Source organism: Parasteatoda tepidariorum, chromosome 1 (genome assembly GCF_043381705.1).
Source record: "Parasteatoda tepidariorum isolate YZ-2023 chromosome 1, CAS_Ptep_4.0, whole genome shotgun sequence".
Lineage (NCBI taxonomy): Eukaryota > Metazoa > Arthropoda > Arachnida > Araneae > Theridiidae > Parasteatoda > Parasteatoda tepidariorum.
In genome coordinates, this window is record NC_092204.1 from 76,800,534 (window position 1) to 76,828,124 (window position 27,591).

At 31.0% G+C, this 27,591-nt stretch overlaps 1 protein-coding gene across 2 annotated transcripts in view; it reads left to right on the forward strand.

The window, feature by feature from the left end:
- Positions 1 to 27,002, forward strand: part of LOC107437146 (uncharacterized) — a 69,441-nt gene extending 42,439 nt beyond the window's left edge. For both annotated transcript variants that reach the window (XM_016049056.4, XM_016049057.3), the window contains exons 2-9: positions 4,558 to 4,812; positions 8,390 to 8,720; positions 12,210 to 12,361; positions 14,174 to 15,672; positions 19,086 to 19,224; positions 21,037 to 21,118; positions 22,283 to 22,489; positions 24,715 to 27,002. In XM_016049056.4, coding sequence (XP_015904542.2) covers positions 4,574 to 4,812; positions 8,390 to 8,720; positions 12,210 to 12,361; positions 14,174 to 15,672; positions 19,086 to 19,224; positions 21,037 to 21,118; positions 22,283 to 22,489; positions 24,715 to 25,839 — 3,774 coding nt within the window. In that variant the 5' untranslated portion in view covers positions 4,558 to 4,573 and the 3' untranslated portion in view covers positions 25,840 to 27,002. The remainder of the gene's footprint in view (positions 1 to 4,557; positions 4,813 to 8,389; positions 8,721 to 12,209; positions 12,362 to 14,173; positions 15,673 to 19,085; positions 19,225 to 21,036; positions 21,119 to 22,282; positions 22,490 to 24,714) is intronic.
- The last annotated feature ends 589 nt before the right edge of the window (positions 27,003 to 27,591 follow it).

The window sequence follows — 27,591 nt, forward strand, 5'->3', positions numbered from 1 at the left end:
TTTAGAATCTTTCTCAGAAATGAAGTATATATATATAATACTTTGTTTTGTAATTGAAGTATATCAATAAGAAATTTAATAAAATAGCAAAATTGATATTTTTTTAACGTATCGTAAAATTACTAGAGTAACGATAGCTAACGTAAAATTACTTAAATAAAACTACTTGCTTGTTATTGTATCTTAAAGTTTAAACTAATAACATATGCATCTCATGATAGTTTGATTTTCAGGGATAAGAATATCAGATTGCTCATTATATAGATATTAAGATTTAAACAAGCTAATTTTATTTTTAAGAATGAAAAGTATGTGATCTAAATTAAACTAGTTATTACTTAATGAAGTTCTACTTAATGTTACGAGCAAACTAGTTAAAGTAATTATCTCACAAACTCTTTTTATTTTTATAAAAACTTCTTTGTTGTTATTAAGATATTTAAAAGAATTTTAAGTTATGATCGATATACAGATTAAAAAATACGTTTTTTTATGCGTTATATCATTTTGAAAATTTGATGAAATTGTAAATGACTAAACTTATTGAAAATCTCAAGATTATTTAAAAGCAACAGCTTGGGAATAGGCGAGATTGCATCAAAATTTCAAATGCAGTTAATGTTTATTTATAATAAATAGTAAAAATATATAATAATGAACCAAAATATTTTTAAAAATAGTCTAAGCCCACGAAATTTTTTTTTTTTAAAATAACCTTAACGTGGATTACTAAACTATAAATTTTGAAAGAATTGCTACATAAGAAAAGTAATAATTAAACCAAAATATTGTTATAACAAGGGGAAATTCAAAACAATATTCAACATTTTGCAAGAATCTGAGGCAGGCATAATTGTTAGAGATAATTTATTTAAATAGATAGCAAGATCAATCATTAACCTATGTTATTGATTACGTTAATACTTTCGTCTTGTATGATAAAATGTCTATACTTGATCTTAAGACTTAATGTGTTCCTCGTCAAAACTAATGATTACTAACGACATTTTTCGACGAGTGAAGATTACATTCTCTAAGTTTTTAACTTAGAGATTGTTCAGAAATGATGTCTCTCTTGGAGAGGAAATTCATTACATAGTGACAGTTTTTTATTAACTAGCTGAGGAGAGGCAACAAAAAGCGTGACGTTAAGATTTTAAGATAAAATTTTAAGAAAAACACAAATTTCGATTTCAAATTCAAAATTCTAAATATACTGCTATTTACAATTGCGCTTTTACATTAATATACTACTATAGTATTATATAGTGTGGAAAAAAAGACCATCCTGAATGACTTTTGGTCTAATTATCGATTCCTAACGTTCTAGGACTCAATTGTTCGAAGGGTTGACTTTAAATATGCTAATTAATTAGTGCAGATGATATTTTAGGTTACAAAATCTGACCCAAAAGCGTACTTTCTCTGAATAAACATGCATTTTTCTTTAATGATGGATTAGGATTTCTGACCAAACCATATCAAACTTTGGATCCCTCTCCTGACCGAACTGTGGGACCATATTTCCCAGATCACGGCTACTCCCTACATTTTGTGAGTCAGATATTCGCAGGGGTTTGTCTATTTTTCTGAGAGGTACCTATTTTGTGAAAATTTAGACATAATTTGTGAAAAATTAAAAATTATATTAAAAAATCAACACAAAAATAAGGTAAAAATATGGATTTATCGTTTCTTAAGGGATACAAAAGTAAAATTTTAGAAAAAAGTAATTTGGGTCCTAAAGTTGAATGTGTGAAGGTACCGCTAAACGGTAGTAAATTCGGCCTGGACAGACCCCTGATTCGAATCCATCATAAAAAAGATATGCTTGTTAAGAAAGTCTAATTTTGTAACTTAAAATATCGTCTGCATATTTGAGGTTACCCCTTCGAACCATTAAGATTCAGTTCTAGAACGTGAAGATCCGACCCTTAGGTCAAAAGTAATTCTGGATGGTCCCATTTTTTTTATTTTACTCACTGTATATTAATAATGTTTTTTGTTGCTGAGTTCATCTTACTTCATATAAAATAAATATATATGTGATCATTAGTATTTCTTGCTCACAAATTCCACCAAAACAAAGCTTGAAAATAAGATCTAAAATATTATCTACAACTTAGTGCTTTTTTTTTTGAATTGCAAATATATGTTTATGCAATATTGCAAAGGTTAAAAAATATTGGAAAAAAATAAGCAAATTTTTTATGGATAGCCTCTTTTAAAGTAACCTTTAATAATTGAATTATATATCAATGAGCATGTGCAGAACACTGTGATACTTGCTCCTGAGTCTTTGAAATTAGTGAAATGGTGAATTGGAAAGTGTTTTTTGGTGAAAGAAAAGTAATTCAGCTGTCACATATCTCTAATCAGAATTTGTGGGAGTAAACGAACAACCCGTTCTCATTTCTCTAATACGGAAGCGTCCACAAAATCAGGTAGCAGATGTTTGAATTGCTTTTTATAAAACCATAATAGCAGCTGTTGACATCAAGTCTACACTCGAGGTATTAAAATACGTAATTTTATGACATCTTTTTTTAAATGTCTATTCCTTTCTAGGTTATTGATCTTACAGTTTAAGTGTATCGATAGTTAGTGCTCCCAAATATTGCATTAATATTGAGGTACTTATACTGAAGTATTTTGTAATTATTTTATATACTGAATGTTTTACTTTTTAAATATGGCAGAGGCTGCTAAAAATGCACCATAGTAGATTTGTTTACATAAGCTAATGTTTCCATCCTGCGTTTTAGGAATAATTTTAAATTAATTGTATTTCATACTTAAATAATAAATTATGTTAGTTTGAGGGTTGTTAGTTTGTTTTAGGAGTACATATAAATTACAAATTTTAAAATTTATATATCGTATGTTTTTAATAAATAAATAATTACATATTTAATATGGCGCGAATCCAGAAGGGCTAAATTTTAACTTCGTTTGCATATCTCTGTCTGATATTAAGAATTTAATTTCATAACTTTTAAAAGCGTTTTTAAAGCAGTTTAAATTTGGTTTTAAAACATATAGTTTAAATGTCTAAGTTTAAGAGTAAGACTTTGTACTTAAAGTTATGATTGTTTTATTATGGTTGAGAAGATGCAAAATATAAATATTCGATTACAGGATGCATGATTCGATTATGGGGATAATGGGGGATTCTGCAATGGCTACACGTAACATATAGTTTTAGAATCTTTCTCAGAAATGAAGTAAGAAAATTAAAAACATTAAGCCTCGTAAATCAATATATCAGCGAGGATGATAAAAAAATGCAAATCGTAATCTTTCGAATCACTAGCGAGACAAGTGGGATTAAAAATATTAAAGCTAGTTATTACCCGAGGAAACAAGGTGGCTTTTTTGATGATATGCTTTCTACTTCTCTCTGTTTCTTCGAGCTACCAGCACAGATTCTGATATTTTCTGTGCCGTCTTCCTCTGTTGTGATTCGTAAGATTTCGGTGGTTATTTTGTTTACGAATGCTTTAAATAATATAATGTGTGACCCTTAATGTGAATACAGTTTTTTTAAAATTCATTTTTGACAAGGATTCTGAAAATATGCATTAGTAGCAGTAATATTTTTCCAGTTAAAGAAACATTAGCTGTTTTACACAAACATCGTACTTAAAAATATTTTTATGGTCCAATTAAGTGTAAACATTTGATTAATTTTCTAATTTATGTAGCTAAATTCTTACTTTAAGTGAAAAACATTTAGTCCTAAATACCACGCTGCATGCAAATTCAACTAAGTGTCAAGTTTTACGAGCATTAATAAGTTTAATCAAAGAACGAAGTTTTGTCTCTCTCTCCCCCCACCATCTAATACCTAATTTCCGATGAAATTGTTATAACCTCAAAGTTAGCTTTCATTTCAATCATTGTATATTTTACTAAATACATCGTTTTGAGCACTTTGAAAAGTTAATTTTTTTTCTCTTTTCGTGATATTGCTTTGCGTACTAGATACTTCATGGGACTACTAGATTACTAGATAGTTTGAGATCCATTGAAGTTTAGTTTATGGTTAAATTTCACAATATGGTCTTACAATACATTCGAATGCCATGTTTGACTAGTGGCTCAATAACTTCTGAATAAATAAAGTTACTTTTATTTTCATGCTTTTTTCACGTCTTCTCTACTTTATATTGAAACTAGCAGACCTCCTACTTGTTTTTACAGAGCATACTGCTTGTTTCTGTTGGCAGTGTAGTACACCTCCAGCAGAAACAAGCTGGAGATGTACTACATAGTTTATCGAGTCTACTTTGTGGTGCCCTTGTTTTAAATAGAAGTAACCACGAATGAGAGGAGATGGGATGTACAATTTACTCATTGGTCTTTAAAGCTCTTTATCTCAAAATGTGTGAAGAAAGAGTTGAGCGACAATTTTAACGAGACCTTCAATTTGAAGTAAATTAACATCCCCAATATCATGCTTTATAATATAGTAATGGTAATTAATAATGGTAAGAAATGGTTATTAATGACTTACTTTTTATCGATGGTTACTAATAATATATTTTGAAATTGCAGCAAACCATTTCTGTTGATGGCCACTGCAGTTATGGTGTCTCAAAGTCAGGAGCATGAATGGTCGAACAGCCCTTCCAGAACAGGTAGTATGCTGTCGCTGGATGGCCGCCAACGACCTGCAACGGCCAAGACACCTCCATCTTATTACGATGCAGTCAGAAGTCGACATTCTCTCTCGCAACCTGTAAATAAATCACCAGAAAAGCAAGATAAAAACCTACATGTACAGCAGGTCAAGTACAACAGTTTGCCAAGGTGAGCATACAGAATTTCTCATTAATACAATGCTCTTTAGCTTACAAAAAAACATATATCAATAAATAACTTTCTTGAATTCAGTGTTTTAATGATAGATTAAAAACATGACAATGCTGAATAAATTTAGTGATACGTGGCATTAAATAATGACCGCCCTTAAGATGCATTTTTAAGTAGCTTCACTAATCTCGGTAACGAATAAACAATGCATGCGAAATTCGTGACTGCTTAAATAAACTTATACAATATGGAAATAAGACAGTATTTGCAATTATTAGGTAACTAAAAAGTAAAATAATTAACAAAAAAAAATGTTAAATTCAGATATTTTAAAAAAAAATTAATAAAGCCAAAAATAACACTTGGATCTGAAACTTCGATTTTATCCAACAAAGCTGAAAATATAGAAAGATATTTTGAATGTGGAATAACTAGAAAAATAGGCGTAGAGTGAGACGGGCACACTTTTTGTTTTTAAGAAACTTCGTTTATTCTGAGTTTTATACATGCCTTTTTATATAGATAGAAATACATAGAAGAAATAAATATGCATATATTCATAAAGCTTAAAATAAGCTATCAGTTTTTTACACCCCACCCCTCACGCTACGCCTATGACTATAAGAATTTATGGAACCATTAATTAAATTAACATATGGAGAAAAAAATACACCATGACATAAAAAATTTAGTTACAGGGAAAAACATAAGATTTATCAAATGTAAAAGAATATAGTCGATAGGATCTGTAGGATGTTATATTTGTTTCTATGTGTTCTTAAGATTAAAACAAGCTTGGACAACACATATTTTATTTTGAAAATAAAACAATCCAACAATTAACATGAAATAGAAAAAATAATCACTTAAGCAACACAATTCAACTGACATCACGCGCCAGCCGGAACAACTCTTCTTAGTTTTTTTTTTTAAATTGTATCTGAAGGGTGAGTATAGTATTCCCTCTGTGGTGCCGAACTCTACAGTGTCGAAAGAATGAAGGAAACAAACATGCCTAAAATCCTGAAAGGAAAATTGTACAATTGGAAAAGAGAAAGACCAAAGCTGAGATAACTGGATCAGGTTTAGGAAGATCTGAAAAATTCAAAAATAAAAAACCGGAAAAGGAAATCTCGGGAGAAATCGACGTGGAACTTTACTGTAGAGAAAACCAAATCTCACCGAAAGCTGTTGAGATGGGAAAGTAGAAAGAGTATAGAATATACATTCTTAGAATAAATGTGAAAATTAAAGTAATAAAACTACATGCGTGAAAGGTTTTATATTGATATTTAAGTGATAAAATTGTATGATTAAGTGAACGAAAATGTCTTCAAAACCTCATCTTTAATGTCATGAGATTATGGGGAAAAAAAGAAGTGATTAAAATAATTTAAAACCAGTTTGCTTGTGAGACTGGGATGAATTTTTAAGCGAGGAACCATGTTCAAGTTTCATTCTTAAATATACAGGCTTCAGAGAATGTTTTGAATCATTTCGCTCTTTCTAATAATGCTTGAACAAAGCATAAAAACCTGTTTTTTTTTTAAACTTTATTTTTACTTAATTTTTTAGCCTTATTTTCTAAATGATTTCTTAAAATCTATGCAAAAAGAATCATTATGGGAAGCATTATCGTGCATACATACAAGCTCACGTACAACATAAATGAAACAAATTAAAATAATAGAACAGTTGAATAACTTTTGATATAATGGTTGGATTTTCATGTACTAAGTTGCCGTCTTTATGGTTCTAACTGTAAATATGATAAAATATTTGTGCAGACGATATTTTACATTTTAGACAATAAGTCAAGGAATAAGAAACAGAAATGTTTTCCTCTGAATAAACATGTTTTTTGTTCGATGTTTGTCCTTTAAAATATGGGGATAGCAGCAAACTTGAAAATATAGTCCCAAAAAATGAGGCAGAACAACGGTCGAAAGTTAAGGCTCTTTAATGTTAATTAATTTTTTTAAATCTATAATCAAATAATTTTAGTACGCAATTATATAACTCGTTCAACTAAAGATAATACTATGTAAAAATCATTTTATTATAATTATTTATTTTAACAATGGTTAAAAATTTTCAAATTATAAGTCATATAAATTTTTATGTAATTTTTGACTATGTAATTTTAAAATCTAAATTCTAAAATTTTAGCAAAATTGGATTAATATTTTTTGAAAAAAGGAAATTTTAATTGATACATTTTTGATTGTATATTTTTGATTGATACATTTTTGATTGGGTTAGTTGTGACTAGTAAACTAAGGGACATTATTTTTCTGTTGAATAGTGAAAATATAAAACGGTTAAAGGAAAAAAACATTAATTTATAGTAACCTTAATATTTTGCTACAAAAATATCCACAATATATATTTTTTGTGCCTTATAATTGCATTGAAACGAATATATGACCATAAGGGTAGGTATAGGTAACAGAAGTGACATTTTACACATCCACTTCGTTATAATATTTATCGTATAATTAGTTAACTGCTTTTAAAATGTGTAATTGGTAGGCTTTAGCAATTTTTTGAAACAAGAAAAAAGAGTTATTATAAGAAAAATTGATTAAATGCAGGCATATGGCATTAATGTCCCACTTTCTGGTAAATGATCCATATAAAATCAAACAAGCAACTGTACATAAAAATTTTGAAAGTAAAAAATAGTTGTTTGTCATCTATAATGCGTCATTTAAAAATAATTTTTCATCAATATATCACAGATATTTCTGGTTCTTAGTCGTTCCAGTTTAGATGATCCGGTTTTAAAATAATGTTTCTTCTCAACATCTTGAAAAATGTTCGCTAAATTACTGAAATTCTGATAAGGGGTTACTCACCTTACTCAAATTCCGGCAAAGGCCTCACTAATTTATTCGATCACTCATATCACTAATTTTCCTACTCTCTCCGTGAAGTTAAAATTTGGAAGATGTGTTTTTAAAGAAATAAATAGAAAAACGGAAAGAAAGAAAAGATTTCGATATTCTTCTGCGATCGGGGTAACTAGGGTTACTAAAATAAATTGGCAGTTTTGCAAAGTAACACGCTTCTGTGATTTACCACCATGTGTTTAGCGCATCATAGCCGATTCCGCTTTTTTTGAATCCATGAAGGTGAGCAGCTATGTGGAGCTGTGAAATGGTGAGTTGGTTTGGGTGGACGTATTGACTACCACTGGCGAGCATCAGAAGAGATTTCTAATCATCCGATTTGCATTTAGAATACTAACAAAGACAACTCAGAGTAATGCTGCAGACGGACTACCAGGTTGCCGCTAGCGACCACTTGCTGTTTACAATGAAAAACAAAAGACCTAATTTTATATTTTAATGCATCTTTATGAGTTGCTTTTTAAATGATTATAATGTGCTTTATGTGAATAAAAGTGGATAAATTTTTATTCAGGCCCCTGCCTCAAAGGTATCCTCCTGCTGTAACAAATCATCAACAGACAAGAAGACCTAATTTTATATTTTAATGCATCTTTATGAGTTGTTTTTTAAATGATTATAATGTGCTTTATGTGAATAAAAGTAAATAAATTTTTATTCAGGCCCCTGCCTCAAAGGTATCCTCCTGCTGTAACAAATCATCAACAGACAAGAAGTGCTTGGACAGAGGATCCTCTCAATCATAACGGAAATTCAACCAACCATTGTGGTATGAGGCAGCAGTATGATTCTCCACCGAAACCGGCAAATCGCGTGCCACTTCAGTTGCAAGTGCACCAGGACAGGGGTCCCATCAAGCGAGGACCATCTGACCAGCCGGAATCATTCCATCAAGGGTATGTTCCAGCACCCAGAGGAATGGAACATCTTCGTGGCAACGTTTCCAGGCATGGAGTAGAAAGAGTAGACGGAAACTCCAGACCAGTCAGCATGGTTAGTTTTGAATCTTACAGTAATTTAGCCTAAATATCATTGTTTGTACTGAAATAGACCTTAGTGAGTAGGGGAGTTAATTTTTCCTGATAAAATGTCAGAATGAGGATGATTGTTTGCTTCTGAAAATTCATTTAATTTAATCCATTTAAAATTTATACTAAATTGCATTCGTAGAAAAATCAGTTCAATTTTGAACCATAATACCTGAAACTTAATCCATAATACCGTTCAAGCTTACAGCAACTTTTATAAAGTTTTCAACTGCATAGTATTTTCAACAAATATATGGTGTAATTAAGTTTAATATCATTTCATTTGCACGCTAATACTGTTTAACGTGTCTCCTTGTTAGGGTTACTGCAAGCCTGAACGATATTTTTTAACACAATCCTAAATTTCTAACTGTTTAAACGGATGCTGTCTTACTTTGTATCGGCTATATAGAATCAAATGTAACTAAATAAAATAATTAATAATAATTAATAAAAAAATAATAAAAGAGTAATAAGTTAATAAAAAAAATTAAAGCATCGAAATAAAATTAAAAAAAATAATAATTACGAAAATTACATAACAGATAAAAAATAATTATAGTAATAAAATAAAAATAAAGGGTTGAGAGACATAAGGCATTGAGTGTTCATTTGTCGTGATCATAGTATTTATTTGGACCGAAAATTTTATGTCATTAAAACATCACAGGAAAAGGAAAAAAAAAAATGCCTCCCATATTTCGATAATTCAGGTTTCTGGTATATTTGCGAAATTCTTAGCAAAGGTAATTGCTTGTGCTTTTGAATGAATGTGTTATTGTTTGTTTAATTTTCTAATTTACCTAGAGTAAACTTCCAGCAATTAATGTACACGTTTGCACGCACATGCGGGCTTACAATATCTCATTTATTCAACAAGAAATGTTTTTCCTTTGAGCTTCTTTGTCTTTTATCACTAAACAGTTGATTCAGACTAAAGAATAGAAAGACCTCACAAGTGTTGGACTCCATAATTATGCGTATTCGCCCTAAGATATAAGGCCACAAATAATGTGTTCATATTCATCGCTGCATTACTGTTTTATACTTTATTGCTGCAGCACTAATTCGCTACGTATTTTATATGTTACATTTCGTGTTTTATTTTGTATTTTTCTTGAATTTTTGTTTTATTTTATATTTTTGTGTTTTTTGTTTGGCATGTTTCATTTTCATTTCGATTTTTTTTTCTTCTCACTCTATTGTATTGATATATTTTGCTTGGCGATATTAACATAATGTTAGAAAGCACTCTAATTTGCGAATATAATAGTGTGAGCTGACGACGAGATTAGATCTAATCTTTATTTTGTTTTCTGAGCTTTTAGTATTTTTTAAAATTTTTTTTTTAGTAATCTTTTTGTTTCTTTTTCTTTTAAATATTTTTTACTTGCTTTCGTTATTTTCTTCATTACCTTTAGATACCACTGCTAAAGGTAGGCTAAAATTGACTTAACTGTCACATGAGTCATGAATATTGATCTATTGCTAACTTAACTGTGAGCAGTTACTTCTCAGCAAAAAAGCGTTATTTTATGTGATAACGCAGCTTTCCTTAAATTTTTTGTAAATATCTCGGACGCCTACTGTCATAGAGAATTGAATTTGATAAAGTTAAATTCTTATATTGTGAGAATAGGATTTCTTTTTATCATCAAACTTACTACTATATTCTTTTTACTATACTATTTATTATATTTATTTACTATATCTTCAAAATTATGAAAGAAAATTTAATCTTTTATTTATTTCTTCCTTTTTTTATGATTTAAAACTATTCCACTAATGATTTTTCGTGCTGCCATCTATTAGATTTATTGGACACTAAGTGCTACCTCACACAGCACTCAACACTCTTAACCTTCCTCCTGACGGACTTTCTGGATCAGACTAGGATTATGGGGCGTTAAAATTTATTTATTTTCGATTTAGTCGAAGTGCTAAAAACCAGATTCCATTCGGTAACTTGATTTGCAAAATTGATTAGGAATTCTAAATCTCCTTTAACGCGCTGGATATTTTATATCCAATTTTAAATACTTCTTTTTTAACTGTTTTGGAAAACTAAATTGACTAAATTGATTGTAATAAATTATAGGATTACTTTTGTTAGTCCACAATAGTGTTAGTGATAGAATGCGTCCATTCGGTATCTTGATTTACAAAATTGATTAGGAATTCTAAATCTCCTTTAACAAACTAGATATTTTATATCTAGTTTTAAACAATTCTTTTTTTAATTGTTTTGGAAAACTAAATTGATTGTAATAAAATATAGGATTACTTTTGTTAGTCCATAATAGTGTTATTGATAGAATGCGTCCATTCGGTATCTTGATTTACAAAATTGATTAGGAATTCTAATCTCCTTTAACAAACTAGATATTTTATGTCTAATTTTAAACAATTATTTTTTTAATTGCTTTGGAAAATTAAATTGATTGTAATAAATTATAGGATTACTTTTGTTAGTCCATAATAGTGTTATTGATAGAATGCGTCCATTCGGTATCTTGATTTACAAAATTGATTAGGAATTCTAAATCTCCTTTAAGAAACTAGATATTTTATATCTAATTTTAAACAATTCTTTTTTTAATTGTTTTGGAAAACTAAATTGATTGTAATAAATTATAGGATTACTTTTGTTAGTCCATAATAGTACTATTGATAGAATGCGTACGCAGTAAGAATGTTTTTGTTTCGTTGCATAATTCGCAAATATGAAGATCAAGTGTCATTTAGTGATAATATTCTTTCATTTTTTCACCCATTATTTATTATTCAGAACTTTTTATAGTTAAAATAGACTTGTGGTCTCTAGGTTCCACCTTAAAAGAGGGCCCATTTAATCAGCTGGGAACCAAGAGGGGGATAGCAATTTTAGTTATGACCCATCCAATCCTGCAAACTTTCAGCTTTATAAAAAAAAAAAAAAAAAGGAAAAATGCAAGTGTTATTTAACATAAAGAATACATATAGCATATATAAAATTAAAAATTTTATATTAGAGCCATTCTTACAGTATGAAAAAAAAAATGAAAAATANAAAAAAAAAAAAAAAAAAAAAAAAAAAAAAAAAAGGAAAAATGCAAGTGTTATTTAACATAAAGAATAATAAAACATATATAAAATTAAAAATTTTATATTAGAGCCATTCTTACAGTATGAAAAAAAAATAGAAAAATAATTTTATTTTAATTTTGTTCTTCAGAGTTCTTTCAAATAAATATATAAGGAAGAATATAAATATTTATGATCAAGCCCAGATAAATTTTGACTCTTCATGTCTTGCACATCTCTGTAGAACTCTGTTGTCATGATTTTAGATACGATTTTTGTTGTAATTTTAGCAATTAAATATTTCTGATAAACTGTTTATAATGCCATTGAGTTTGCTCGTATGTTATCATCATCAGCTTAGGCATTGTTATTTTTCTTCTCTTCATAACAGGATGTAAGTCGAAAAGAAGCTATGCTGTCTATGCCTATGCGCGTGGATGGTAGACCTCCTCCGCCTATACCAGGACGGAGACCTCCTCCTCCACAATCTCGAGGTGTAGTTCCTAACGGAGTGGATGGCACTCCAAACTCCCTCTTTAAGAGGTAAAAAAAACTTTTTTTTCTTCTTCAAGTAACTCTCAACATTTTTATTATTTTTGCTACCTCTACTTTCTACTCTCTATTACGAAGAATCGTAAGTTCCACCGACACCATTTTTTGAGTTTTCACCTTAACGTTATCCTTTGTTTTGTCTGCGGACAAACTATATGATTTAGGAACTTGAAATTGCGATGGTGAGTAAAAAACGTGCAGTGAGAACGGGGGTTTAAAAAAAATAAATGAACACGTGATAAATAGTTCGAGAATTATTGACTGTTGAACTTGTAGCGAGAAATACCATGTAGGCCTAACTGCAGGCTGCATTTATGAAAATACGGAGTTGAAATTTGACACGCTGAAAGGGCCTTCTACATCTATGAACTTGATTCGAGTTTTTTTTCCCTTCAAATATCCAATTTATTCGAAAGTTATTGCAATAAAAGTGATTTTTTTTTGTAAATTTTTCTAATTTTTTCAGGTGTTGCCAAATACAAATGTTAACAGTTATGTAGACATTTTTAAAAGTAAAAAAGTTTAATGCAAGAGAAATAAAAACTATTCTCTATTTGAACTGTTACAAGTTTCGTTAGTGAGTAAAATTACTTCTCATTTCTTAAGTACAATGATTGCATATTTTGCTAACAAAAAGTACTTTGTTTTTGTGGAAAATATCGACTTTTAAGGGGGAGGGGGATACTGACAAATGAGAAGCAATTTGAGGTGTTTGTGAGTAGAACCTTTTAGTTATTAAAAAAAGGAAAAAGAATACATATAGTTTAAAGGAACAGTTTTTTTTTAAATCGGCAATTACTATTCAGAGAAATACAATCCAATCACATTAATTTGAACACAACACGAGTCCGACGTCCTCGTGAAACAACCAATCACAAAAAGCAGATGGCAGCACATTGCTGTGAAACGTATATAAAAGGTCCTCAAGGTAATCGGAAAATATTGCTGTCGTTGGCGTAATGCTAAGTGGTAAATGTGGTAAAATCAGATACGTGGCAAATGCGGTGCGCTGTGGACCATAAATGACATGACTGACGTGAACGACGGCTGCAGAGACGCGTTCGGGTGAATAGACGTATAATCTAGTTAGCGCACCTATGCTGATTGCTGTTCATCAGCGACGAAGGCTGGAATTTACACGCCAGTACTGCGACTGGACGTGCACAGACTGGCGACCGTTGGTTTTTTTTCCAACGAATCACGTTTTATGCACCTTTGAACAAATAGACGTTGGCTTATACAGTGTGAACCGTCTGAAAAAAAAACATCCTGCAACAATTGCTGGAATGGACCAAGCTTGAGGGAAGAGCATTATCGTCTGGGGAATATTTTCGTGGCATTCTTTGGGTGCACTCATCATTGTGGAAGGCACGATTGATCAAGATAAGTACGCATCTGTCCTTGCGAACCCTAATTAACTCTCAACTTGCACGCATCGTGGTAGACCACTCTGAGGAAGGTAGTTATTCTGGCTTTTGACAAGTGGTCACATTAAGGAGAATATAGTGTATAAATTTACACTAGAGTTTCGATGTTGTATTTTTGATAGATTGCAAATTTGATGAAATCTAAGTACACTTGATATATGAGAAAATGCGGGGAAAGTTTTCGAATAGAAAAGTGATATGTAAGTAAAATTGAATTAGTTAAGGAAAATATATCTTTACTTGTTGCATATTTTTTCCTATGCGTTTTTCTTTAAATTCTTTAATTTGTTTATTACAGTATTTATATTCCTTGTATTTGATCATGGATCTATAACTTTATTCTATTAGTTTTTAATGTAATTTTTTTTTATATCAGGGACATCAACCAAAATCCAGCCTTAGGAGGACGTTTTCCAATGCCTGTGCATGGCTCACACACTCTACCAAATGGATTTGCACCAGCTTCCAGAACTGTCGTTACTGGTACATCCAGCTACGAACCACGATATTCAAAAAGTGGAAAGTTATGCCATCGCATGCCTACACAAGACCCAAAACCAATGCCTCCTCCTGTAGTTATGCTACGAACTGGACCTCTGGGTTCTTATCCTGATCCTGATATCCTGAAAAAATGCGATATGGCTTCGTTCAACCATCGCCCTGAAAGAAGTTATAGCACTGGTGATTTTGAAACTCATTACCACAGAAGTCCAGGTGACATGAATAACTCTCAAAAGAGTTATGAAAACGTTAATTCGTTCTCGAATGGCAATAGCGATCATTTAAACTCTTCATACACTCGATCACCGGTATCACCGCACGAGAAAAGGCCAGTGTTTGATGAAAATCAAATGTTTGACAGAAAGACATCTAGAAAGGATACTCAAATTAATTTGCAGCAATCACCATCTTTATCACATTTACCAAACTCATCCTCTTCAAATCTCCAAACAGCAATTAAAAGTCAAACTTTACCCTCCAACGGAAGAGTCCCCACCGATTGCTTTAATCCTATTCGGGAATATATGAATCGTACTATGCAGCAAAACAATATAATAATGACACAACGAACCGAAAGTACTTCGTCTTTAAATTCTCATTTTAATCAAATCCCTTCTGACAACAGAGTTTATAATCCATCTGATAACAACAATGCTATCTATGCTAACCATGAAATATCAGCTCGAACTGCTAATGGAGGTAGATTGGAACACCCATTTGACTATCAACGAAGTAGATCAAATTCAACCAGTGGTCCTTTGTATGAAAATTCCTCATCTTTGCATACTTCACCAAGGGAAAACTTCAGAGGCATTCAGGAGGTTTTCCCTGAAAGTGTTTATGCCAATTATAATATAGAGACTCATTATAACAATGGTCATTCTGCACAGAATTTTAAGCTGCAAGAATGTCAACAAAAAACTGTATCTTCGGAGAATGGTCAACATGCTCTTCAATCAAAGAGCTCAATCAGAGAACAGCAGTTTGACAGGCATAAAACACATCCACCTCCAGTAGCTCAGAAACCTAATAACAATGTATGCCAACCTTCAGAAATGTTGGAAACTAGAGGATGGAATGGTCAAGCTCACATTAATTCGTATGGAAAAGAAGTAGTAAAGCCTACACCTAGATTGCCCAGGTTCGCCAATGGCCTTATCGCCACAAGTGCGCAATTAACTACAGTGCCCGCATACCAATGTGTTATCAATGAACTTTCCACTCGTCCAGCTCATCATACATCACCAACAGCTACTGATTCATCAACCTTGTCATTTAAATCGAGCTGTGATTCATCATCAAGTTCGAGCAGAGAATTTAATAGAAGACCTTGTAAATCAGATAGTAGTATGGAACAATCAAGATCTTCAGAAGGTAGGTTTTAAATTTAAATTGTGAGAAAGGAAATTTTGCTTTCGTGTTATACTTGAAGTCACAAAAATTTATCTCTAGTAGTATACAGAATATTTTAGAAGAAATAATTGAACGTATGAAAAGAAATTTTTGATATCATGTGAGTAGTTATTATTGTAATGTGTATTACATTAGTCAATTTTAGTTAAAGATCTCAGTTTTGTTAGGCAATTAACCTAACACTAGGTTATGTTTAATCAAAGGTTGTAACGTTTTAATTGCAATGTTCAGTAAAAATCTTAACATTTGTAATGAGAGAAAGTTTAGACAACGCAACGTTTAATGAAAGATATCAATTTGGTTAGGCGCACTAACGGCGCACTAACTCTACACGTAACACTAAAAAAAGTTCTTGATGGCCTAAAATCTCAGAGTTACAATTCGATCATTTGAGTCCAGTGATTTCGAATAAGATTTATTGGACTATTCTGGTTAATACTGATTGGTTGGTTGAGCAGCGATGGCTCAGTGGCTAAGGCCCAGATCTGTCATTGTGAAGAACTGGAGTTCGATCCCCCATGGCAGCTTGAAGCCCACCCAACTTCAGAGAAATGGGTACCAGATTATTTGGGAAATAAAAGCGGCATGTGCGTAATGCAGAACACGCTGCCACAACCGTGCTGATGGTCACGAAATCGCGGAGTCTAAACCTCCATAAACCCTTGATTCTCATCGGGTTGTTGCGGGAATACTTTACAGATTCGAATAAGTTATTTTAAATAATTGATTCCAATAATTTAATTTTATTTGACTATTTAAACCGACTCCGTTTATATATTTTACATTATTAATCGCAATCGGTGATTGATATCTGTTATATCTAATTCGTTTATTACTATTGTACCGCAGTGGACTGATCGTTAAAACACGGTTCCCAGCAGATCACCGAAGTCAAGCATCACAGGCTGCGGTCAGTGTGCGGGTGGGTGACCACTTGGATTAGTCTGCTTAGGGACCAAGGGTGTGCGGTATTGGTCCTCGTTAAACTGTTCTACCTTAAAGTGCTAGACTTCGCGTGCAGGTCGCCGGGCTACGGAAGCAGAGGTGCCCCTCTGCAGAGGATCAAAATTGGGATGGCATGTCCTCGGATCATCCTCAGGGATGTTTTCCAGACAGTCGCCAATAGACCATTGCGAAGCTCTAGTGCGACGTAAATGAACTACATGATTTGATTAGTGCAAAAATTTGATTTGGAATTGATTTGTTAAATTCAAATCACCATGATTAGTTCTTTTGCGCAACTGTATCGGGTGATAAAAATTTAATTTATAAATAGCGTCAGTTGGAATTCACTATGCATGGAAGATATTAAAATAATGTGAAGTATCTGACGTCATTCAGACTTGTTTCTATCAATGAAATTTCGTAATCGTTGATTAACTAATTAGCGCGATTTTAATCTAATCGATAGAAGTTCATTCTCCAGCACGAACTCGAATATACTAATGTGCTAAGTTTAATATGTAGCATATTTAAAGGAATTCTGATTTGTTTTTAACCAAATGTTCCATTAAAAAGAAATAAAACAATTAAGATAAAAAATTATTTACAGAATAAAGATAAAACATGTCCCCGTCACTACTTGAACGATAACGGAAGAGATATTCTTGTCTTTTCTAGACAAGAATCTTCTTGTTCGTAAATAGTAAAAATGTTTTTCTTGATGAGGCACGTCTTTAACCAAAAAAGGACACCCTGTTTAATAGGAATTTATCATCTTGCATGTCAGTTTTGTCACGAATCATTCACAGTTTATCGTGATAAGGAATACCCATGAGGCTCTATCTTTTTCACCTAAAATACTTCTCCCGTTTCGAATCATTAAGAAAGAGATTCGAACAAGAACCATTCTTTATTTTCCCCATAGGCCTCAAACATTAGGTATAAAAATTATTATTTTTGTTTTGTTTGTTGTTTTGATTAAATGTTTATTTCATAAATTTGATTTTCTAATTTAGTTTATTTCCTCAAGAGTTTAGTTCATAAAATTGAATTTTTAGATCTAAGTTTTTTTAATAGATTAAAAAGAAGAAAATAATGCTATTTTTGTCAGGCATGAAGAAAAAAACGCTTTTTGTGTATTATTTTCGGAAGATGTGGAATGATCTTTTAGGGGTGATAGAATTATTACTAAGTGATACTCCCTTTGTTTTTTCTTTCAAATCAGATGTTTTTTTTTAGTTTACTTGAAAAACATAGTTTTTAAAATGTTATTTAATTTTTCTCCTTTTTAATTGTATGCCTTATAGTTTTTTTTAGGTCTAACTAGTCGAAAAGTGGACAAAATTCGGATTAACGATACATTCCTATAGGCGATTAATTCATCCTGCAGTTGTCAGAGAGCGATTAAAATTTGTATTTTCGATACAGAGCTGTGGTTAAATTTTGAGTACACAAATTATTCAGAAGGTGGTCAAAATTTTAATAAACTATCAATTGAATGGTGAGAAATTTGGCTTGTAGTGATCAGAAATGGACTAAAACTGGTCAAACTTTTAATAAACTATCAATTGAATGGTGAGAAATTTGGCTTGTAGTGATCAGAAATGGACTGAAACTTGCATTGTCATCAGTCATGGACACAGTTTGTACCCATAAAGATTTTGTTTTAAAAGTATCATTTAAATTGAGAAAGTGGAGTGACGAACTGCATACTGACGAACATCAGTATTCAAGTTTTAAAAATTATTTTTCTTTTAAAAGGAAAATTATAATATTATCAGCTGCATACATACTTGAGAATATTGAACTAGAAGCGTAAGTTGAACTTGATACAAAAAGAAAACGAACAGCGTCTTTAACGTTTTCACGTATGTAAATTCACGCATTTTTTATGTTTGAATGCGAATTTGTGTTGCAAACTTCAAAATGGCGATTTCTCAAAACAACGGAAACCAACGAGTCTCCAGATTTGATTAACTAACATAAGGCATATTTCTAAACTATATTTCGTCGTACGTAACTTTTCTTCTTCTTTTTTTGAGCTTACATCATTCATGCATGTGTTTCGCAATTTACAATTTTACATTTATAGTTTTCGATTGCAGTTATTTCATTCATAGTTTTATATTTATAGTTTTACATTTATAATTTTCTATTACCATTATTACATTTTTAAAGCTTTCGATTATATTTGTTGCATTTATTGCACTTACTGTTGTTACGTTTGTAGTTTTAGATTCATTAAATGATAAGATTAGATGTTTTTGGGAGTGCCATAAGAGGAGGAAAGAAAAAAAAAAGTCCCTATTTAAGTCAAGCCTATTGTTTTACTCCTGATGAGTATTTCCGCCCTTCCTCAAAAAATAGGGATTGACTGCTCAAGGTCAAGCGACGAAGTTTATTTCAAAAACTAAGACTTTTTTACTTCTCAGGTGGTGCTAGATCGGCCAACAGCTATCGCCAAATAGACAAATCCCTGTTGTCAGCCTCCATGACGAGTTTATGTAGTGATGCGTCGTCGTCCCTGTCAACCAGGCGACGACACATGAACGAGGATTCCTCCAGAGAAAGGTAAACTTGTCCCTAAAACTATATTTGTTTATTTAACATCTTTCACCTTATATAAACCTATTTACTCGTGCATAACATGCAACGCTAAAGTGTCGTTTCATATAAATAGGAAATGTTTATTTTATTTTCTATTTTGAATACAAAATATCAGAGTCAGTAATAAGCTGATCAGTACAAAGCAGACTTTTTAAAAATTATTCCACGAGTTTTGCCAAATCTACAGCTTTAAAATTTGTCCTAAATTTAAATTTTGAAACGAGCTGTTTATAGGATAATAAAGAAAAAAAGGAGAAGAGAGATAAACGAAGAAAATTAAGAAAAGTAATAAGTTTTATTTACTGCGCATTTATATTCTCTACATTTAACTTATTTTATCTTATTCTATATGCTTGCAGTTTATGCGCAATAAATAAAACTTATTACTTTTCTTAATTCTCTTCTTTTTTCTCTCTTTTCCTTTTTTTCTTTTTGTCTTCATTGTCCTGTAAACAGCTCGTTTCAAAATTTAAATTTAGAACAAGTTTTAAAATGGTTGATTTGTTTTAACTCATGGAACAACTTTTAAAAAGTCTGCTTTGTACTGATCACAGCGTATTACTGACTTTGATAATTTTAGATCTGTTAAAAATCGAGATCTTTGTATAAAAATTGTTGTGCTACGTGTTACTTATTAAAATTTATGTTTTGTAAGTTTTTAGAGCAAAAGTTTTTTTTTGTGGAAATTTTGTTGCTAGTAAATTTATGATTTTTAAAGGCAGAATTCTTTTTCTAAGGTTTTTGTGTATTAAAGAAATTAAAGTGGATTGCAAAACATATGAAATTGAATGTAGGTTTGAATAGCAATTCTACTCTCTGCCTAACGTAAACTACATTAGACATCATACGCAAGCTGATTAAATGGACGGATAAACTAAATATGACCCCGAAATGGAAAAATAAATGATTTCTGGGGTACTTGTCGTTGTATCTGTGCGTACCTAATCGAAACAAATACCTATTAAAGCCGTAATCTCTATGACGCCTGGTTACCGAAACTTAATGCCGAAATCATGCTATTTAACGCATTTGATTACTCTTTTCTTTGGTTTATATTTAAAGTCACCCAAGTCTGGGGGTTCGATCCCCGGCCCAGACACCGGATTTTCGGACTGCAGAAAATCCTCAGCGGCCATGTCGTATGATTATGCCGCATGTAAAAGATCCCTGAAGCCAAGAGCCTTATTGGCTCTTGGCATTTCCGGCAAAATCAAACTCCTAGTGCACTTTAGCATCCAAATAGAGTCTCTGTGCTGCCATCTAGTGTGGCAGAAACTGGACATCCCAATTAACATGGCCAACGGTATCTCACCCATTGTGGTGGTCCTGAAAGAGTGGATACCACTGCTGGAGAACGCACTAGGTCTGCTCATCGGGAAGACTGATTGTGCAGCTCATTGGAAATAAAAAAAAATATTTGAAGTCAAAAACTTATGTTAATACCCTTACGATCAATAAAGCTTTGAACGAGTTTATATAAGGTATAGCATCTCTGGGATCCACCCATAGTTATAGCAAACCCAAGATTGACAGTTTCACCTAAAGAAATCAAATTTGTCTGCATATTTATAATTCTTCTGCAAGTAACCAAATTTTTTCCTATATTACCAAAATCTCTCTATCTCTGCTTGTAATAATAATAATAATAATAAAAAAATTGTGTTTGGAACTGATATTTTTAAATGAGGTTGAGGCAACATGTATAGTGTTATTCAATGTAACATTTTTGCGGTTTGCATTTTTTGTTATGAAAATATTGAATTTTTAATTTGATAGATTGAATGAGGAATTCCAACAGAGAACAGAAAAGGGTTCAGTATTTAGCGCTTCTCCGTGGGAACGTGAAGCAAAGGAGAAGGTAAGAAATTTTTTTTATCATCTTTAATATTTATGATACTTTAAACTTGTCAATCGTTTTACTGTCCAGTAAAGCTGCACTTTTTTCCAATCTTATGATTTTTTTAATTATTATTTAGTTGAATGGTGTGTTGCGTAATTTATTAGACTAAGGCTAAGCTTTTAGCTTTTGTGATTTTTAAGCTATCTGTTATAAATTAATAGGAAATTTTTTTCCCCAATGTTTCCAATGATTAAAAAAATTGCAAGAAAAAAAAAGAAAGGCTATTTCAATTTATTAAATTTTTTTGACCACCTTTTTAAGAAAATTCATAACTCTGTCTAAGTAATATTGTATTAAATACTGTGCATTTTATAGAAACTTAATTAGGCAGCATATTACGAATTATTCTAAAAATACAATTTCTACATTCAAAATTGAATTTTGCACTAAAGGAATTTTTTACTGGAATTTTTTTTTATTAGTTTTCTTTCTTAATTTAAGATTCAGTATCTAAGAGCATGTCATTTGAGAATAAAATTTTTTATTTACGAAAAGGATGCTAAGTATGAGCGAAAATATAATATTTTTTATTTATTTATTTTTTAAAGACTCAAAATGAGAGAAAATATCTATTTTGTTAATATCTCAGCCTTTAATTTTAAGTTCTGAAGTAAATTTAAAGAACTTAATGCTTTACAAGCATGATCGTACTTTTGTTTTTTGTTGTTCTGCACAATTTATAAATGTTTCTGATGAAAATGATTTTAAAATAATATATTTTGTTAAACACAAAAAGATAGGAGTTGTTGATGACTATATTGAATGTTAAGCAACTGTTTTGTAAAATAATGAAAATATAAACAACTTTATTTACATTTTTATTTAATTGAAATAATGAAAACCTTTTTGCGAATGAGATTAACAGTAAGGAATTGTTAAACTTTGTTATTGTGACTTAAAACTATTTTAACCTATGAATAAACTCTATTTCTCCCTCTACATACGACAAAATTATTCATGTAATGAATTGATTTATAATTTGATTATAGTTGAAATATAGTCTGGGAGGTGCAATTTTTGTGAGAGAGAAAAAATTGTTCATCGGTATAAATACTATTTTTGGTAGAACGTAATGTGATTTACTTACTTTACTTCCTACTAAAGTTTTAAATGATTTAATAGTTGCAAAAAGAGCAAGTGCTAGATGCCAGGAAAGCACGTGACCAGGAGATATCCTACCTGGAATCTTTGGATGAGAGGAGTGAGAAGCAGGAAGAATGGCTCCGCATCCTCCGCTTGGAGCGAGAGTTCCAACGGAGGGCCGAACAGGAGCTAGATGACGACGACGATGAAGGGTCTGTCTGTTCTGAATCCACAGACACAGATAAGGTATTTATATTAGTCTTTTGGTGCATTGTTAAAAATTATACAGAAGTTAATGAGAGGTTAAATTGTTAAACCTCTCATTAACTTCCATAAAGCATAAAAAAATACATAAATTTGTTATATTTCTATACTTCAGTATTTTACTTACAATTAAAATCTGTTTTCACAAAATCGTATTAATGATAAAAAAAGAGATGTAAAAGCATAATTTTGAGCTGAAATAAAATTTCTAAATTTCTATCAGGAAAGTTCAACTTACAAAAATAATAGATATTATGTTTCTTAGATGGCAGCACCATAAATTTCTTGTGCGCACACAGGTTTTTATTAAGCATGAATTTAAAGAACTCAAGTAAGATTGAACTAGTCCTTAGTACGCAATTTTTTGGAAACTTTAATTAAAAAATTTTAATTTAAGTATTGAAATATTTTGTGTGTAGATTGATTAATTTATGACCAAAATTTGGACTGACACACAAAATTGTTTATATCGTGCTTCATAGATGGCGGCATCAGAAGCGTTAAAATATTTCTATGGTTTAATTAAATAAATATGATTTGACGGAACGAACGTAGAATTGGGTTGGTTTTTAATTATAATTATTATTATTCTTTTTATGTTGTTCGTTATATTTTTGAAATTTAGTGTCTAAAATTAAAAATAAAGTTAAGATTTAACTATTCTTTTTAGAAAAAATGTTGTCAAACCTTAAATTTTTTTTAGGAAAAAAAGAATTAAAGTTTACAAGGGAATGAAAGGGATAAGTGACTTTGCAATTCAGTAATGTAAAATCTGCTCACTGTCATGATTCAGATAGTTACATCTGAAAAAAATTTGAAATGAAATAAAATAATTTTATTATGTTGATTAAAATAGTTTTTCTAGGGAAGAGAAAAGTTTTAATTTAAGTAATCTCTCATTATACTCAAGAAGTTGACGAACAAATTGAAAGTTATATTATTATTCGAAAGTTTATTTACTCAATGATGATTTAAGCATAATATTGTAGTATACACACATGAAGGAGGAAAAAATTTGGTATGAATAGTACTTATGTTAAAACATCACGGGGATTTAATTTATTCTGCATTTCCATTAAGAAAGAGGCTCTGAAATTGAATTATTGGCTGAGGTATTTACATTAAAATAATTCGTATTACATAGTCAATATACGAAACGATCAATAAATGTGTATATTTTTATTTTAAAATGTCTTTTAATTACTGCTTATATAGGGCAATGTACTGTTGCAGAAAAAAATGAATTAAGTATGAAAATTCGCAAATAGAGATACGTTTTAATCATAATAATTTTTCTTACTTTTACCTCGTCAATTCATTATTTTGTAAGATTAGCTGATTTTGATAGAAATTTTTGTGGGAAAAAATTTATTCTAGAAAAACTTCGAAATTCAAGAAAAATAAAAGCGTTGTCAAAATATGATTTATAATTATAGAAACCTCCAAATGAAGATGGGATTAAAAACATCAGAATCAACTCAATCAAAAGGTCCTTCGCGAAGGCAAATTTCTCCCAATACTTGATCGAGGAGTTCCCTTGTCTTCTGTAAAGGGTTCAAAATTACAAGGATACGGAGTTGAACATTGGTGTAGTCGTAAAATCAGGTCGGCTGTTCAACGACTGTTTTAAAATAAAATTAAATAATTTTTAAAAAAATGTCTTTATCGGGCGCAAAGTTTAAACAAGGAAAAAAGAAAAAAAAGCATTTTTATGAAGAGGAAGACCAGGTTCACCACGAATCAAAACCTGTTTAATTACTGGGGGAAACTGAGTGGTACCGAAAGGTGATTTATGGAAACACTTCTAAATTTCGTCAATCAATCATGTTTCAATGCCGATTTCCTAGTACTGATTAGTCATATTTTTATAACGTTTTTGTTTTTTCTTGACATAAATTTAGAACAGGAATTATACCTGAGTTCCATTTTTTATTTACAAACTGTACTAGTGTTGTAGATGTTAATTATAATATTTAAATAAAAGAAAAAGAAACATTTTTTCTGGTTGAGTTTAAATTATCACTCATTAACATATAGATCAGTTTTTAAATACACTGCTTAAAAAACATAAAATTATTATTAAAATTATTATAGTTAAATTTAATAAAGTTATTACTTGTCTTGGTGGTTTGTTATTAAAGTAAATTTCTATTGGTTATTTTCAAGGTAAATTTGTACATTTTTTGAAACTATTTTTTTATTTCCAGACTGAAAGCTTTCATGGGGATAAATTGACAGTAATTCCTAATGAAAGATTGGGACTTAAAATTCTGGATGAGCTTCTCGATCCTCCCCCTAAGAGTTCCGAGAAAGCTAACAACAAACGAGAACTGCCTTTTGGAAATCCTTCCGAAAGGCACTTCATTCCTCTGGATGTGGCCATACCAGACAACGACCTGCAATCGCCTTCTTTACCTCTCACGAACAACATTCTCAAAATATCGTCTGAACAAAATCCTGCCACAAATGGAAACAGATTGTCCAAACCACCTGTTCCTGCACCTCGTCCAAGCAAAAACTTCACTCCAATACCGTTATCTGACAATCAAGAATCAAATTCTGCTTTTGAGCCCGTTCAGGAAGCGGTTCTAAATGAAAACGGAAGCAGCAGTTTAGCTAAGCTTGAAATATCAGATTCATGTGCTTATTTCTGCTCAATCGAAAACGATTTGGATAATTCTGTCAACGAATCACAAAATAATTGGTTGATAGAAGTACCAAACGATGTTTCACTTGGTCGAGAAGAGATTTCCTCAACCCCGTCGAAGCAAAAACAAAATGGCGAAATAAAGACTGGCTTAGAACAATCTAGAATTTATGAAAACATAAAGCCTGCTGATTATCAGTGTCTCAAAACTCAACATAGTTCATCAGGAAGTAGTTATAGTTCACACACACTACCCAAGTCTTCCAGTTCCAATATGTCGGCACTTAAAGAAATTACTCATCTTAGAAGTGGCAGTAGATATACGGAAAGAAAGTTTCCTACTATGGGAATTTCCAGTACATTGTCGAAGAAGTCTAATGGATATTCGACATGTGACGCAGACATTTTACCTTCCTTGTATGCTTCTTGCAAAACTCGGCCTGAGGTTGTGAAAGATGTCCCTCCTGATTTGGCTGACAAATCTCCGGAGTTCAAGAAAATGTGGATATCACGTCCAGAAAAACTGACTTTTCAAGACAAAATCAGAAAATTTTCAATTCAAGCTGGAGATGAAGATGCTCCTCGAGATCGAATTAAGAATTCGAAAGCTCAGCGGGAGATTGAAAATAGATTTAGTGAGGGACATAAAAGAGCATCAGCTACACAAAGATCAATAGAGACATAAAAGTAAAGAAATTTAATAATTAGATGTGTTAAAAAAAGTGCTTTATGAACAACACAATAGCTTTTAGAATTTAAAAATACAGTTTTTGCACTTATTATTATTGTATACTAATGTAATTGTCCAAGAGGCAACCATTTTAATATTTTTTTAGGTCATTGACCAGGGGTCTGTTTAGAAAAATTTGGGTCCGTTAACGGACCCTTCACAAAATATTTTTTATAAAAACCGACCCTTCACAAAATGTTTTTTCTTTTAATCGGACCCTTTCACAAATTTGTTTATCTTCATTATTGTTTTGCTAATCGAATAAACCCTTCCTAGGGCAGAAAACAAGAAAGATGGATGTAAACGAATTAAGTTTTGTCTTCGGCAGATGATTCTTCCATTATTCGTCCGAAACGAATATTTTGCGTTCAGTAGTATAGGCTAAATACCAAATATTTGTATGCTGCTTCTCTAATTTTGAAGCAGCAATTGCTGTTTATTTTTGAAAATTTAGTTTTTTTAATTATAATTTTACAGTGCCGAGCATAATCTTGTATCTATTTACAATTTAAAAACTCCTTGAAAAAGATTTTTGCAATAACCGGACCCTATTTGCACAAATTCATAAAAGCGGACACTGGTTGAAAATATGGGAGTAATTTTTTCACAATTTCACGAAAACCGGACCTTTCACGGACCCCTGTTGACATTAGATAGGTGATTGTGATATCTGTAAAATTGATTTATAGCATCGCTAGTGGTGCGTTTAAGTCTGTAGCATTATATAATGTATAAAGTCTATTTAAAAAAAAATTAAATCAAATTCTTCTCTATCTGTTTACAATATTTTATCTAAAATGTGACGGATTAATTTTTTCCCAGAATTAATTGTAACCTTTTTTCTATTTGCATTTGACCTTCCGCTTATCAAAATGATTTAAAACATTTTGTGTCTTAATAATGCTCAAGTTGTCAGGCTTCAATAGTGCTTTAATGTTAAACAAATTTATGCAAATTTAAAAATTACTGAGAAAAAAATCTTGTTTGAATATTTTTTGTTACATTTAAAAATGTCAAAAACTTTGAAAATTTAAGTACTCAATTAAATATTAATCTATACGCAATCTAAATTTATGTATAATTCAAAGAAAAAATATTATTAAAATTATACCCAAAAATATCGATACAAAATACAAATTAATGTAGTTAAAAAATAAAACAGTTCAAACTTGGCTGCTATGCAATGCCCATTAATTTGTTAATGAACATTGCAAGAATTTGAAAATAAGACAGGTAAACTTATCAATTGAACTTTGAAAGATAAATAAATTTATGAAACTAAATTAAAAGAGGTCTCAAAAACAATTTATGCCATGAAAGCAATTCCTTTGAGTTTATGATGCAATTTGACAACCGTCTCAGGGAAAAAAAAAACACAGGCAATTTGGTGTTAATCTCCAACAAGCAGTCACTAGAGTATCTGACTAGCGGATTTAGTTTTGTTTTAGTTTCGAAATGATGCAAGACTTTTCGTAACATATTTTTAGATTAGGATATATTTTTAGAATCCATGGCAGGAATAAGGTCATAAAATATCCATAATAGAAGACACAAATAAATCTGTATGCATAGGAAAAACTTTAAAAAAAAAATCTATCAAATTACTATTATGGAAAAGGTTTAAACCAGTTTAATTGTCGTAAAAAACTGAAGGGAGGTAGAAAAGAGACGTTTACAACCACCTTTAAGCTTCGTTGAGCAATCAAA